This window comes from Mesoplodon densirostris, chromosome 16 (genome assembly GCF_025265405.1).
Source record: "Mesoplodon densirostris isolate mMesDen1 chromosome 16, mMesDen1 primary haplotype, whole genome shotgun sequence".
NCBI lineage: Eukaryota > Metazoa > Chordata > Mammalia > Artiodactyla > Ziphiidae > Mesoplodon > Mesoplodon densirostris.
This window is the reverse complement of record NC_082676.1, coordinates 65475628-65490228: the sequence shown is the minus strand read 5'-3', so window position 1 is coordinate 65490228 and position 14601 is coordinate 65475628. Positions and strand designations below refer to the sequence as shown.

Below are 14601 nucleotides of genomic sequence, written 5' to 3'. Positions count from 1 at the left end.
TGGGCTCTTTGAGGGGCCGAGGATGGAGGCCCTGTGCCCCTGAGGAGGGCAGACTCTGGACAGGCCCCTTGTACCTGCGTGGCAGTCCCCAGGCCTTCGGGGTGAGACTGTGCGAGAGCCTGCCCCCAGGAAGGACCCCAGGCTCCGGGCTTGGCCCCTGCTGGGAGCCTCCCCCCGAGGAAACCCCACCGACTCTGCCTTCCCCCTGCCCAGAACCTGACCGACCCACATCGCTGTCTGCCCCATAAGCCATAGCACATGCGCGCCTTCAGAATAAACAGGCCTTCCTTGGACCCTGGCTGTCTCTGTCCTTCCTGAGCCTTCATTTTGGGGGTTGGAGGAGTCATGGTCTGGGCAGGGAGGTGGCAGCCTGCAGCTCCCCAAGTCTCAGCTGCTGGAAACAGTGCCATTCCTAAGCCTCCCCTCCCCAAATCCATCCGCTGGCCCCTCTCAGCTCCTGCTCCTTCTTGCTTATCTCTCCAGCGCACTTGGGACCCCTGTGCTTCGGAACCCTGCCCTCTCACCAGCACCTCCCTGTGAAGCCTCCTGGGCCCCTGGCCCCCCAGCAGGTACACGCAGGTCAGGCCCTGTGCCCTGTGGTGCCCTCCCTGGGCCTGCTGGTGTCCCTCTGAGACCAGGTGGCTCTGTAAACACTGGGGGTGGGGCCCTCGGTGCACAAGTTCAGGAAGGGGCGTGTGTTTCCAGGTCCCCAGCCAGCTGCTGCGGGAGGCAGCCTGGGCTTCCAGCGTCCCCAGCAGGCTTCCAGACAGCTGGCTGCAACTGGCTCCCACGACCCCCCCGCCACCCCTGCCCCCCAGCACTCAGCCCAGATGGTCACGTCCCCATCCTGGCCTCCCAGGCAGCCCTGTTCCAGACACACGTGAGCACGGGTGCAAACAGCTCATGCATGTGCTTTCCAGCATGCCGCCTTCCAGCCCCCGGGGTAGAAATCAGCCAGACCCTAACTACAAACAGCCCCCAAACTTTATTATAAACAGGCTATGGCTCCCCAGCAAAGGCACAAAGAGGCCAGAGTGGTGCTGGGCAGAGGCCCCAGGCCCTCAGAGTCCATGTGCAGCTGGGCACAGGGCCCGGTTGAGGCAGGCCTGGCAGCGCGGGTGGAGGGGCAGGCAAGTCTGCTGGCCAAAGCCCACCAGCAGTCCATTGATCTCGCTCCACAGCTCCCTGTGGGGGTGGGAGCCATCAGTGTGGAGGGAGGGTGGGAGGGAGGGGAGCCCGCCCTGCCCCACCCCAACCCTGCACACCTGGGCAGCCACTCCTCCAGTTCCCTGCGGGTCTCCTCCGGGGATTTGGTTGCCTTCCTGGTCCATCTGAGTCGGTTTACGATTCTGTGCACGTGTGTGTCCACTGCTGCTTGGAGACGGGGCGGGGTGAACACGGGGCAGGCTCACGGGGCCAGACTGCCCCATCCCTGCCACGGCTCCCAGTGCGGGCTGGTGGGGGGCTGAGTCTGAAGCCTGAGTCCCCCTATACACCTCCCCAACCCCCACCAGCTTCTGAGGAGGACCCAGAACTGCGCAGGCCTGAGAGAGAGTCACATGGGCCATCCCTGCTGCTAGGCAGGGGCTGGAGCCAGATCCAGAGGACTTGGGCCTTTTTCCTGGGGTGCAGGCAGCAGTGCCTCCTGGCCCAGGCACCGGCCATGGGTGCCAGGCTGGGTGGCAGCAGCTTGACCTAGTGGGATGGCATGAAGTCACTGCCTGCAGAGCCAGCACCTGCCACTGCACCATCAGGGACGGAGCGGGGAGCGTGGCGAGGCCAGCTGCAGCTGTTGTGCACCCGGCCGCAGCCCTGGCTCCCCGTGGCCGGCCACCCTGGGGCTTGGCCTGGGCACCTGCTCACTGAGGCCCCCTCCCCTAGCCAGATGCAGCCCCTGCCTCCTCCTCCTATCGTGTCTGCCGAAGAGAAAGCAAGTTCCTGCACTGGCCCACTTCCCCTGCTGCTGGCTGCCTGGAAAAAGGCTCAGGCCCGCCCCAAACAGCGATAACAGGGGCACAGGGAGAGTACGCAGATGGAGAAGCCACACCCTTGGGTCACCACCAAGCCTCAGTTTCTTTCTCTGTAACATGTAGGTGACCGTGCCCTTAAGTTACCCAGAAGCCCAGCCCAGGGCCACACCATACTTGTGGGCTGGTCCAGGAGGGTTCTGCACACCTGTGCCTCTAACGGGAGCAACTACTTCCCCTGCTTTGTGGCCCAGCTCAGAGAAGCCAAGTGCCTTGCCCAGGGCCACCCAGCTGGGAGGGCAGAGCTGGGATCAGCTGCTGTATCCCATGGCTCTGGCTCTCTACTCGAGGGGGCTTCTTCTCTCAGGAAACCCCCTGGGAAGTGGGGCCCACCCTCCCTAGGATCTCCCTGCAGGTGGCCTGGCCCACAGACAACCAGATAGGGCAGCATTCCCACACTCCCGACTGCTGCAACCAGCTGCAGGCGGGGGCCCTTCCCCCACAGACCTGCCAGACCACTCCTAGACACGGGCAGCCGAGGACAGCCGCCCAGATAAGCTCAAGTATCTGCTGAGAGGCTGGCAGCCGCAGGAGCCCAGTGAGGGAGGCTCTGCCCTGGCCCCGCCTGGCCTGGCTCCCGCTTTTCAGGGCTTCTGGGCTCCAACCTCATCAGGTAGCCAGAGCCCTACTCCTCTGGCGGGCACTGCAGGGAAGGGGTCCCTACCCCAGGGGGCAGGCTTCACAAGCCTCAGAAGCCCTGGGGGGATCCCCACCACCTCTCCTGGCTCCTCTGCATGAGTCCCTGAGAAGCACCACGGTGGGAGCACACAAGCAGGTCATGGGTCAAGCCCTGGTTTCCGGGCTGGCTGGGCCTGCGCTGTGCAGCCTCAGAAGCCCCCACTCGCTGGGCAAAGATCTGAGGAAGCAGTCCCACCCCGACCCAGGGGTCTGTCTCCACTCGGAGCTCCTCCAATGCCAGAATGCAACACAAGGACCCAGGATAAGGATTCCAGGAAGGGCTCCCCCACAGCCGCTTCCTCCTCCCCCCGGGTCCCCATGTCTGCACTGCACCTGCCCCCTCTGCCCACGCTCATTCCAGAACCTTGTGCTCTGGCCCTCTTTCCCAGCTCATGGCTTTGCAGATGCTGTTCCTTCTGCCTGCAATGCATTTCCTCCTCTTGGCCTGGCCAGCCCACCTCACCCTTCAGCTCTTGGCTGAATTATCACCTCCTCAGGAAGTCCCCCCAAATGCCCCAGACCAGGCCAACTCCAAAGGTGCCCTGCATGCCCCCATCAGTGTTTCTACCCCAGTGTCTCTCTCCCTCATGCAGCACAGACCCGAGTCCATCTAGGGCCTCTCCCAGAGGCCAGCATGCTATAGGAGCTCCTCAGCAAACAGGAACTCCTCCTGCTAGTACCCATCTCTGGGTGGGGTGGGCCTAGCTCTGGGCTGGGAACACCTTTCTGACCCTTCGGGCTGAGTTGTGAATGAGGAGACCTGAGCTGGGGGTCACTGGTCACAAGGATGGGGGGAACCTCAATGGCAGCCAGCAAGCCTGGAGCCGGCCACTCCTGCCTCGTGGGCGCATGCTACTCACCAATGCCTGACACACTGCCCCAGGCCACTGCCATGGCCAAGTGCGCCATCTTGGGCCCGACGCCTGGCAGTGCCACCAGCTCTGCCAAGGAGGCTGGGATGTCCCCATCATAGCGCTGCTGCAGGATAGCAGTGGTCTGCTTGATGTACTTCACCTTGTTCTGAAAGATTGGGGGGGTCAGCGCTGGAGGTCAGGAGTATAGCCCGACCTGGGAAGACGAGGCCCAGAGGAAACCCACAGGTGCCCAGAGCTACCCGCCAGCTGTCCAGGACACACTCAGAGCCACCTGCTTGCCTCTGTCCCCCCAGTAGGTGGGAACAAGCCAAGGGCAGGAGAGCCCAAGGAAGGCCCAATGCAGGCCTAGACCTTGCCTCCCACTTGCCTGGGGCCAATGACAAGTGCGTGGGGTCCGGCTTGAGTCTCCCTGCCCCATCATTCCCTACCAGAGACCAGGCAGGCTAAGCAGGACCAGCTAAGCCAGAAGCTGGGCTCAACAGCACCTGGGCCTTCAGGAAGGAAGGCTGGAGCCTGGGGCTCCCCCACCAGCCGCCAGGCCAGCCGGGCGGTTCCCATCCTGTGCCTGAGTGGACAGGGCTATTTAAAACCCATTTGATGAACTGCAGCCCACGCCAGTGCCAAGGGGAAGTAGCCCCACCCACCAGGCTGCCTTCAGCAGACCCGCCCACCCACCACCCTGTACTCTGTGGCCTGTTGGGGCTCCAGAGGGGAGGGGTTGTGCACTCCAGGGAGGCTTGGAGTAAACAAAGGGATAGATGGGTGGGCAGCCTTAGTGAGGAAGAGAAGGGCCAGGCGTCTGGGAAGGGAGGTGGAGGAAGGAAGGGGTGGGCTGCAAACAGGAAAGGCCAAGGAGCTCCAGCGCCTGGACTTGAGGCCCCATGGCCAGGCCCCCTGTGGGCTGGTCAGAACGGCAGGGGCAGGGCGGTGCTCCAGTGGGAACTCATAGCCAGGCACCCATGGCCAGGGATGCCCACCCCGGCCTCCCACACCCCACAGCCCACTCAGTCTGACATCTTTTGCAGGCCAGTGGCACCCCCAGCCCCACTTGCCACGGGCTGGGCTCACCCTCCAGAAGCCCACAGGATAGATAAGCGTGCCCAGCGTGCTGTCATCCGTCTGCAGGATGCTGTCCACCGTCAGGCCCCGGGCCCGCAGCCGCTGCATGGCGCCTGCTGTCACCTGGTCCTTGGTCTGGCTGGAGAGCATCAGTGACAGCAGCACCTGGTACCTCCGCACCTGCTTGCACAGTGACAGGCACCAGGGTGGGGGCGGGGCCTGGGTGCTCAGCCCAGCCAAGCCCTTTACTCATCTGCACGTGTCACCCCAGGCAGTGTATGGGATATCTGCCTCCTATCTGCCCGGGCCAAGGGTGTGTGTGTGGGGTGTATTTTCCACTTATGTGGAAAATAGCAGCACCTGCTTTGCAAGATCACTGTGAGGCTTAAAGAATTATTACTGCATTCAGAATTGCACCTGGCACGACGTCAGTGCTCAACAGTCCTTGGTTGCTCTTGTTATCGTTATTGCTTTGCAAAGGATGATGCTGCTGCCCACTTTACAGACAAGCAAACTGAGGCCCGTCACCGGGTAGCAGAGCTGGGATTGGAATCAGGTTAGTCTCAGGACTAGGCTCTGGGCCAGTGAAGTGTAAGGAACTCCCTCTCTCTCTCAGCAAACGTTACTGAACACCCACGATGTGCCAGCTGTCCCCTGCTAAAGGCCTGAGAGGAAGCAAGTGTCTTGTTCAGAAGGGGGTCATCGGCAGATGGGTGCCCGCCTACCTTCGGGGGTGCGCTGAGGTCATAGCAGTGCTCAACCCCCAGCTGGTCCACGGGCGCGTCCTTTCCACTCCTCATGGTCCGGATGTTCTCCAGCTGCTGCTGCCAGTCCTGAGGCTCCCAGGCTGGTGACTGGAGATGCTCGGCTCCCTCTCCTTTCTCACCTTCTGAGGCTTCGTAGGCCACATTCAGTCTTTGAGCCTTCCGCTGACGCTTCACAGGGCTGTAGCCTTTCCTATCCTCTGCAAAAAGTACCACTTGGTCCCTTCAGTGAAGGCTACAGGTAAGGAAAAGGTGTGGGCGCTGCCCTACCTGCTATCTCATCCTACATCATTTATTCAACAACCACCCATCACCTACTACAACTGCAGGTGCTCTGGCCTCTGCAGCATGTGCTCCGGGCCAGGTCAGCCTTCCTCATGCCGTTGGCCCTCTGACCAAATCCACTTTAGCACATGACGACTCTAAGTAACAGCCTCCACCATGGTGCCCCCAATCTAGTTTTGACACTGTCAGAGAGAACTTTCTAAAATCTGAATTGAGGGGCTTCCCTGGTGGCGCAATGGTTGAGATTCTGCCTGCCGATGCAGGGGACACGGGTTCGAGCCCTGGTCTGGGAAGATCCCACATGCCACGGAGCAACTGGGCCCGTGAGCCACAACTACTGAGCCTGCGCATCTGGAGCCTGTGCTCCTCAACGAGAGAGGCCGCGATAGTGAGAGGCCCGCGCACCGCGATGAAGAGTGGCCCCCGCTTGCCGCAACTGGAGAAAGCCCTCGCACAGAAACGAAGACCCAACAGAGCCAAAAATAATTAATTAATTAATTAATTAATTAAAAATGAATATCTGCTAAAAAAAATCTGAATTGAGTTGTGTCACTTCCTGTTTAAAACTCCAAACTCTGTCCTGGCATCAGAGCTCCTGCCTACCTGGCTGGCATTATCGCGTGCCTGTCCCCCCCAGCCATGCTTCTGCCCAGTGTGTCATCTTGTCTGGACTACCCCTGGGGTCTTTGGGTGTCTGTGGGAATCCTCCTCTGGATAATCCTGCAGACGTCCAGGCAGGACAAGTGGCAGGGGCCCTGTCGTTCTCATCCACCGCTGAATCTCAAATTAGGTCCCTAATAACGACGTAAACGTAAGGAAAGCCACGCCGTTTCCCATTTTCTCTCAGAGGCACCCTCTAGCAGGGGGAGAAAACTTCTGGCTGGGAGAGTCCTTGGCACCGGGCCTCTGAGCTGGAAGCAACTATGAGGACAGGGCCGGTTTGCCTCGCAATCAGCCTCGCACAAGTGGAGTACCCTAGGGCATGCTAGTGGGACCGGGAGAACTTTCTTGAACAGGACGAAGGTGGGGGAGGTGGGAACGCCTGAACCCAGCCCCGTCTCCTGGGAAAGAGCCTAGGGCTGGAACTCAGGGCCCCAGCCCCCAGTCTCTTGCAGGCCCCCACCCCGCCTCTCTTCCTGTGCCCCCGCGCGGGCGCGGCGCTACCTGCAGCCGCCTCTTCTCTCCGGAGCGGCGCGGGCTTCTCCCTACTTCCCTGCTGACCGGTCCCGGGTCCCCGGCTCCGGCTGCGGGTCACCATCCTCACGCCCACCGAATTCATGCCGGATTCCTGCGGACTACACGTCCCGGCGGCCCCCGGACCCCGCCACGTGACTATCACTCGCCCAGCCTTTCCTCCAGAGGGCGGCCCTCGGCGCCCTTCCGCTGCCGGAAGTGCAGGTCGCGCTTCCGGCGGCCGCTTGTGGCCGGGGGTGTTCTCGGTTCTCGGTGCCGGGGCTGCCGCGCGCGCTAGGAGTGGTGAGTGGCTCGAGGCGTCCTGACCGCTGACTCCGACGGTGCAGCGGGGGAAGCTGCCTCTCCGGGCCTGCTCGGCACTGAGGCCGTGGGGGTGGACCCCCGCAGTGTCAGGCCCGGCTCTCGGGCGCGCCCACCGCAGCCTGATTCCGGAGCTCCAAGCATTCTTTGGCTTTAAGTCATGGCGGGTGCGAGGGGGTCCCTGCTCCCGGCGTCCCCCGACAGTCGTCCTCCACACGGAGAGAAGAGAGATGGCAAACGTCAGGGTTTCCTGGATCCCGCGGCGGCCGCCCCCTGGCCCCAGTTCCCCTCCCTCACTTCATGCACTGAGGCGGGCGGACGGCCTGGCATTTTCCGGGTTTATTTCTGGCCGGGACCGCGCCTGGCTGTGGTGGAGTTTTCTCGGGGGCTGTGGGAGGGAAAAAAGGTCGTGCCCACCGGAGACCTAGGGTTCGCGGGCGGCCCGCGGTCCGCGGCGGGGCAGGTGGGTGGAGCCTTCCCTGAGATCTCTGCCTGATTGTCGGCACAGAGGAGTCCTCTGATGCGTCCCTGCCCAGCATGGCCAAGCCAGCAAGCAAAGACTCAGGCTTGAAGGAGAAGTTCAAGATTCTCCTGGGACTGGGAACTCCAAGGCCAAATCCCAGGTCTGCAGAGGGCAAACAGACGGAGTTTATCATCACGGCGGAAATCCTGAGAGTGAGTGAGCTGCCTGGGTCTTCTCTGCTAGCTTAGTGGGAGGTGCAGGGAAGGCTGAGTTTGGTCTGTCACCAGGTTCTGTGGGAGATGGGCTGCTGGTGACCGTCTGTGTGGCTGCTGCTGTCCCCAGTACCATGGTGACATGTGTCTTTTCTCTGGAAATTCAGGAAGTCAGGATCTTGGGGACTTGGTCCAGCACACTTGAGTTAGTATTCAGATGTTGATGCAAGAAAACCTGTTTTACTAGACGACCTAAAGGCCATGGTCTCCACAGGTGATTAGGGTTATGGCCGGGGTAACTGGTAATGTGTGAGTTACTGGGAGAAGTAAGGCTTCACTTTTTTGTCTGTGTTGGAATCTCACAGATGTGCCTATTCAGTGCTTTACCCATAAATAATGTTGAATGTTTGCACTTGTAACGTTTCCCGTTCAGAAACAACCAAAATGCTCATCAACTGGTGAAGGTTTAAACAAAATGTGATGCCTTCATACGATGGAGTAGTATTTGCCAAAAAGAGGAGTGAAGCACTGATAACATGCAACAGCATGGATGAACCTTGAAAACATTATACTAAGTGAAAGAAGCCAATCACAAAAGCCCACATAATGTATGATTCCATATATATGAAATGTCCAGAATAAGCAAATCCATAGAGACAAAGTAGATTGGCCTTTGCCAGGGCTTGGGGGGGGAGGGAATGGGGAGTGAAGCTTCTTTCTGAGGTGATGAAAATGTTCTGGAATTAGTGGACCTGGTTGCAAGCACTGTGAATATGGTAAAAACTGGATTATACAGTTTAAAGTCGTTACAGTGGTGAATTTTATCATATGTGAATTTTATTTCAATAAAAAAGTGCAGCTATGGAAGAAAAAAAAATTGTCTGTTCTTACTGCCCTAAGGTGGACTAGTCAACTCTGGTGATTCTTGGTTTCCGAAGGTTCTGCTGTGGGTCTCCAGCATGGGAGAGGCAGAGCAGTTCCTGGAGTGCTCGGTGATTGGCAGGTAAGGAGACCTGGTGTCTGAGCGCTGGCCTTTCATCTCTCCAGGAGCTGAGTGTTGAATGTGGCCTCAACAATCGCATCCGGGTGATAGGGCACATCTGTGAGGTTGCCAAAACGAAGAAATTTGAAGAGGTAGGTGTGTCTTGGTGTCTTGGTTGGGTGCCTGGAGGGATTCATGTGAGCTGCATTAAAGCCTGATTTGGCTCTTTTTAGGAGCAGGGTTGACAGCTGACTTCACTAATGAACTGATATGCACCATTTGAGGGAACTTTAGTCTTCATCTTAGCGATGAGGAAGCTTCTGGAAATGTCCTGAGCATAACCCTGAGAGGCCAGTCACATGTGGAGGTGGGGAACAAGGGGATTAGGCTCTTTTAGCAGATCCAGAAGTGGTTTTGTGGTGCTTACAGAAACGCACGCTCACTTGTCCTCTCACGTTACAGATTCGCAGGAAGGAAAAATAGGGGAATGTCAGGAGAGCGTGTGGTTTCACAGAGAACAAGCCCAGGCACACCAGTCTCTGTCTTTCTGGGAGAGATGTTTGGGTGGTATTAAGCAGCCTCACAGACGTAGGAGTATTTATTTTGGGCAGATACTTCCAGGCTCTCTCCTGATGTCCTGTGGACAGAGTGGGAAGCTGCCTGCCGTTAGAGTTCCTCAAGGGCTCTGCTCTCGCCTCAACCCACTTTTGTGTGAGTGATACAGGAGGAGACATGGGTCTCATACCTGGCGGGTTCAGATTTGCTCAGGGGGAGAGGGACCTCTGCAGGTCATCTGAAACGTGCAGGCTACACATGACCAGGGATAAATGTGAGGATAGGCATCTATGTTCTTAAAGTTGTCTGTGTACAATAAGTACGGAAAGGGGAGCCATGTCAGAGCTGCCGTCAAGTGAATAGACAGATAGGCCTAAGAGGCTGGAGTAGTCCACGGGCTCAGTGTCTGTGTGCTCTTGTGGCTTAGGTTGCATCAATAGGAGTATTGTGAATGGGACAAAGGAAGTAAAACTTCCAGTGTATTCCAGTGTATGACCGAATAATGTTGGTCAGACAACATTGAAAAGACATTTTAGTTCCCCTCTTAAGAGAAGTGAGCCTGGGAAAGGGTGAGTGGTCTGGAAACTCTGGCTGGAGGGAGTCAGGGATGGTTAACGTGGAAAAGGGAAGCTGACACAAGAGAGACTGATTCTGGGAGCTGAGGGGAAAGCACCCAGCAGCTCCCTCGTGGGCTGAGTGGACTTAGGAGGCAGATTCCAGTAGCCTGGACAGAGTTCTTAGCAAGTCAAGCCAGGCAGCAGAGTCAGGGTTGGGGTGGGGTACTGAGTGGCCCGAAGCTGGTTTGTTTACACAGGGGAGATCCAAAGCATGGGATTTCTGGGTCAGGCTGCAGGCCCGGGGACCGCTGTGGTACTTCTGGTTCTGAGACTCTTCCAGTGGCTTTTCCCATGGAGCCTGAGCAAGTTCTCAGAGACCCCCTGCTGATCTCTGGGGACAGCCAGGACGGCCTCCCTGGCCTTCCTGCTTTCCTCCCTCCCCTCAGACTATGGCCTGGTGAGGGTTAAAGGGACCTGTGAGGGTTCGAAGTAGCTTGGAGCTGTTCCCCTTGTCAGGCTCGTGGTCGCTGTGGGCTGTGACAGGTACATGAGGGCTTTAGAGGAGTGAGTTCTAAGTCCAAAGACCACGTTGTTCTGCTCTGTCCTTTGCCCATGGAACTGTTCCTCAAGTTGAGTGGCCAGCACACCAATCCCTGTCCCTTCTTTGCCGGGCAGCACGCGGTGGAAGCACTCTGGAAGGCCGTCTCGGACTTGCTGCAGCCAGAGCGGCCGCCAGAGGCCCGGCACGCGGTGCTGGCTCTGCTGAAGGCCATCGTGCAGGGGCAGGTAAGAGGTGGCCGCTCTGTGCCTGGGGGGAGCTGGGGCGGGCCACGCTTCGACCCTCATCTTTGGCGAGAGCACCAGGCACAGGTTCGCTGGTTCCCAGGGGCTCTGCAGCTGGACTGCCCGAGTGGGCTGCTGGTGTCACCTCTAGTATCTGCGTGACCCTGGGCAAGTCACTGGAGTCCCCTGAGCCTCCACTTCCTCTCCTCTAAAGTGGGGATGCTTGTCATTCCCTTTTTTCTGGGACATTTTGGGGAGTAAATGAAGCAGTTCACCCAAAATGATGAGAATGGCTCCTCGTACGAGTGAGCTGTTGTTTTCTTGCTCTCACTGACCTCCTGCCCCTCACCGTGGGCTCCTGCCATGCTGGAACGCCCAGGCCACCTCTCACCATTCCTGCCTGGAAGGCTTCCTCTCCTCTTGGCCTGTTTCCTCTACGCCTTCACACCCCACTGCTCAGAGGAGTCCCCACTCTCAGCTTGGTTAGGTGGCTATCATCATTCCGCGAGCATCCCTCGAGGGTGGGTGCATTGGCTCCTGCCGTGTGCCCAGACCTGGGCGCATAGTAGGTGCTCCACACACACACTGGTCAAACGATGACCAGTGCGCCTGATCCCCTACCCAGTTAGTCCCTCACAGCCGCTTCCTCGGGGAGGGAGAAAGGGCCCCAGGGTTGGGAGTCTTGGAGCCCACGGCACTTCTTGGACTTCTCACAGCTGCTTGGGAAACCCAGGGGGATCCTGGCGGGACTGCTGACCCGATGGTTTTGTCTTCAGGGGGACCGCTTGGGCGTTCTCAGGGCCCTCTTCTTTAAGGTCATCAAGGATTACCCCTCTAACGAAGACCTCCACGAGAGACTGGAAGTTTTCAAGGCCCTCACGGACAATGGGAGACACATCACCTACTTGGAGGAAGAGCTGGGTGGGTGCCACGTTGGGTGTGAGGTTTCTCTGGCCTTGGTGATCAAATTTAATCTGGGATGCAGGAAGGCTTGTCGGGCCCAGAGGGAGTGCTGCAGTTCACAGGGGTGGCCTGCAGAGGGCGCTGCAACACACTGGTCTGCTTATCTGTGTGCAACCAGGATCAGCCCCCCGAATCTCCCCAGGAGCTTGTTAAAAATGCAGAGTCTGGGCTTTACTCCAGACAGGCTGGCTCTGAATCCCTGGGGAGTGGGGCGTAGATGTGCCTTTTAGGCGGGCAGGAGGTGGTCTGCGTTTTGCTGTTGGGAGAGCGTGCTGCTGACCCAGGCCTCAGGCTGGGTCTTATCCAGAGTGCCCTGAGGTTTTTTGGGGGCTGGGGCCCCCTCGCTGCGTCTTTCTCCTTGCCCTTTTCATGCCCGGTCTGGCCTCCTAGCGCTTCCCTTTGGTGGCCATCCTCCCTGTCATCCTTATGGTGTGAGGTTTCCATGAGTCTTGAGATTTCATGTCACTGCTGTGGGGAGAAGAGGAAGGCAGAGGAAGAAGTAAATCTGACTTGGGCCTTGCTGTTCTGTCAGAAACGGGCCTCAGCTGTTGGTCTACCTGCAGGACAGGTGCTGACAGTGAGGATGTGGTTAGCTTTTCTGTCCAAGTTTATGTGTCTAGCAACCAAGCGTTGCTTGTGTCTCTCAGAGATTCTCTGTGGGGATGGGGGCCTCCTAGACACTTGCCCGTGTTTGCACCCCCAGCATCGGGGTCAGGGCTCTGAGCATCAAATGCACAAACGCTTCCCCTGCCTCAGCTCAGACCCCTTCATGCATCCTGGGAGCTGGTGAATTCCAGAGTCCATGACATGCTGACCTGCTCGGGCTCCAGCTGAGCCTCCATCAGTCCCATGCTGGCCTGCCTTTCATTCCGTGGGGACCAATGATGCTGTTTCCAGCAGTGAATGGGATGGGGACTCATTTTCCTGGGGAGGAGGTGAGTAGGAAGGACATTGCTCTCCTCTTTTTCTCCCCTAGCTGAGTTTGTCCTGCAATGGATGGACATCGGCCTGTCCTCAGAATTCCTTCTGGTGCTTGTGAACTTGGTCAAATTCAACAGCTGTTACCTCGATGAATACATCGCATCCATGGTCCAGTAAGAAAAACGTGATCAGTAACATGCACTGATCACAGTGCTGCTGTCTTGTTTCTGCAGTTCAGCTCTGTAGGGTGAATAAAGCTGTTAAAACCATCAAATAAATGGAGATGTTGGAAGTGGCCAAAGCCACCTTCCACATAATGTTTGTAGCAGATGTGTGATATTACCTGATGTTCTGTTTATTGTTGCTTGTCATTTGTTCAAAAACTCTGTGAAACCCTGTGGGCAGAGGCTTGGTCTTGGTGCTGTACACTCAGCGCTGAGCAGTGGTTGGGTGAGGGGAGCCCTAAGGGAGGATGAGCCACTTTTTTTTGTTTGTTTGTTTTGTTTTGTTTTGTTTGCAGTTCTCGGGCCTCTCACTGTTGTGGCCTCTCCCGTTGCGGAGCACAGGCTCCGGATGCGCAGGCTCAGCGGCCATGGCTCACGGGCCTAGCCGCTCTGCGGCATGTGGGATCTTCCCAGACCGGGGCACGAACCTGTGTCCCCTGCATCAGCAGGCGGACTCTCAACCACTGTGCCACCAGGGAAGCCCGAGCCACTTTTTTAACTGACTTTGTAGAGGAACCAGGAAGTAAAACGGAGCCACCCAGCCTCTGGGAAGTGTCCTCTCAGCTGACTTTGTGTTTCCTCCCACAGCATGATCTGCCTGCTGTGCGTCCAGACCGTGTCCTCCGTGGACATAGAGGTCAGTAGCTGCCCCGTTCAGGGACAGTCCCTTTCACCATCCTTCTGGGCAGGCCGGGTGGTGTAGCAGGTGAGACCCCAGGCCCTGGGGTCAAGCCCTGTGCTGCCCCTCACTGGCTGTGTGGCCTCGGGAAAGCTGCTTGACCTCTCTGAGCCTCAGGACTCTCTCCTGTAAGTAAGGGCGTTGGATGACATCCGTTGTGGGGTCATAGTTCATGATGGCATAACCCACCGTGACTGGGATGTAAAAGTGCCTCCCAGATGCTTGCTCACTCTGTGGTTCCCAGGAAGGCTGCTTTGACAGAGGGGAGGGGCAGTCATTGCTGACCAAAGGATGGTCAGTGGAGGAAACGGGGGGTGTCACTTCCCTGTGAGCAGGAGGCAGGGCTGGCCTGACTCTTCCTCCGCCCCACCAGGTCTCTCTGCAGGTGCTGGACGCCGTGGTCTGCTACAACTGCCTGCCGGCTGAGAGCCTCCCCCTGTTCATCGTCACCCTCTGCCGCACCATCAATGTCAAGGAGCTCTGTGAGCCTTGCTGGAAGGTAGGGGTCTAAACTCTCATCCTGCAGAGTTCTTGCCTGGATGAAGTGATAAGCCAGGCTTATGGACAGGACAAGGGCCATCTTGTCCTCAATGAATGGCCATCTTATTCTCAGAGCAGCCAGACAATGGCCTGTTGAGGGGAAGCCAGTGGCATTTTCCCAGTGGCTGAGCTGAGGTCAGGGTTTTGGTGGCATTTTGAGAACTCAGCTGCCCCTGTCCGGGAGGAGATGGTGGAGAACAGCTGGACATGGAGGGCTTCAGGGCAGTGGCCGTGCGAGGCCCCGGACTCGTGTTTGCCAGTCTGACGACGGTGCGTCTTGCTTTCCAGCTGATGCGCAATCTCCTGGGCACCCACCTGGGCCACAGCGCCATCTACCATATGTGCCGCATCATGGAGGACAGGCGAGTGCGGGTGGCCCAGCCGGCGTGAGTGAGGGCGGCTTGGCGGCTGCAGGGCCTCCTCAAGGAGGCTCCCTGTGTGGGCTCTATGCCTCGGCACAGGCTGACGCGGAGCTTCCTGTTGTGGTGGGGTGGCTGCTCCAGAAGCGAGCCCTGATCTAGGGCTCACATCTTATGCTAC

General features: G+C 58.3%; 2 protein-coding genes across 19 annotated transcripts in view; one reads left to right on the top strand and one right to left on the bottom strand.

Moving 5' to 3' along the window:
* Window positions 1-966: 966 nt before the first annotated feature.
* Window positions 967-7058, bottom strand: NTHL1 (nth like DNA glycosylase 1). The gene is made up of 6 exons (XM_060079131.1): window positions 6853-7058; window positions 5365-5603; window positions 4649-4819; window positions 3566-3725; window positions 1266-1371; window positions 967-1185 (listed from the first exon to the last, which is right to left on the bottom strand). The coding sequence occupies exons 1-6, from the start codon at window positions 6965-6967 to the stop codon at window positions 1062-1064; spliced, it is 915 nt and encodes a 304-aa protein (XP_059935114.1). The 5' UTR covers window positions 6968-7058; the 3' UTR covers window positions 967-1061.
* Window position 7059: 1 nt separating this feature from the next.
* The window catches only part of TSC2 (TSC complex subunit 2), a 37954-nt gene continuing 30412 nt past the window's right edge, over window positions 7060-14601 (top strand). For 8 of the 18 annotated variants that reach the window (XM_060079128.1, XM_060079123.1, XM_060079126.1 and 5 more), the window contains exons 1-9: window positions 7060-7164; window positions 7691-7857; window positions 8905-8991; window positions 10627-10737; window positions 11511-11655; window positions 12674-12791; window positions 13431-13479; window positions 13895-14020; window positions 14350-14423. In XM_060079128.1, coding sequence (XP_059935111.1) covers window positions 7720-7857; window positions 8905-8991; window positions 10627-10737; window positions 11511-11655; window positions 12674-12791; window positions 13431-13479; window positions 13895-14020; window positions 14350-14423 — 848 coding nt within the window. In that variant the 5' untranslated portion in view covers window positions 7060-7164; window positions 7691-7719. Of the gene's footprint in view, window positions 7165-7690; window positions 7858-8904; window positions 8992-10626; window positions 10738-11510; window positions 11656-12673; window positions 12792-13430; window positions 13480-13894; window positions 14021-14349; window positions 14448-14601 lie in introns of all 18 variants that reach the window. The other 10 variants (XM_060079125.1, XM_060079121.1, XM_060079124.1 and 7 more) reach the window with 3 other exon arrangements.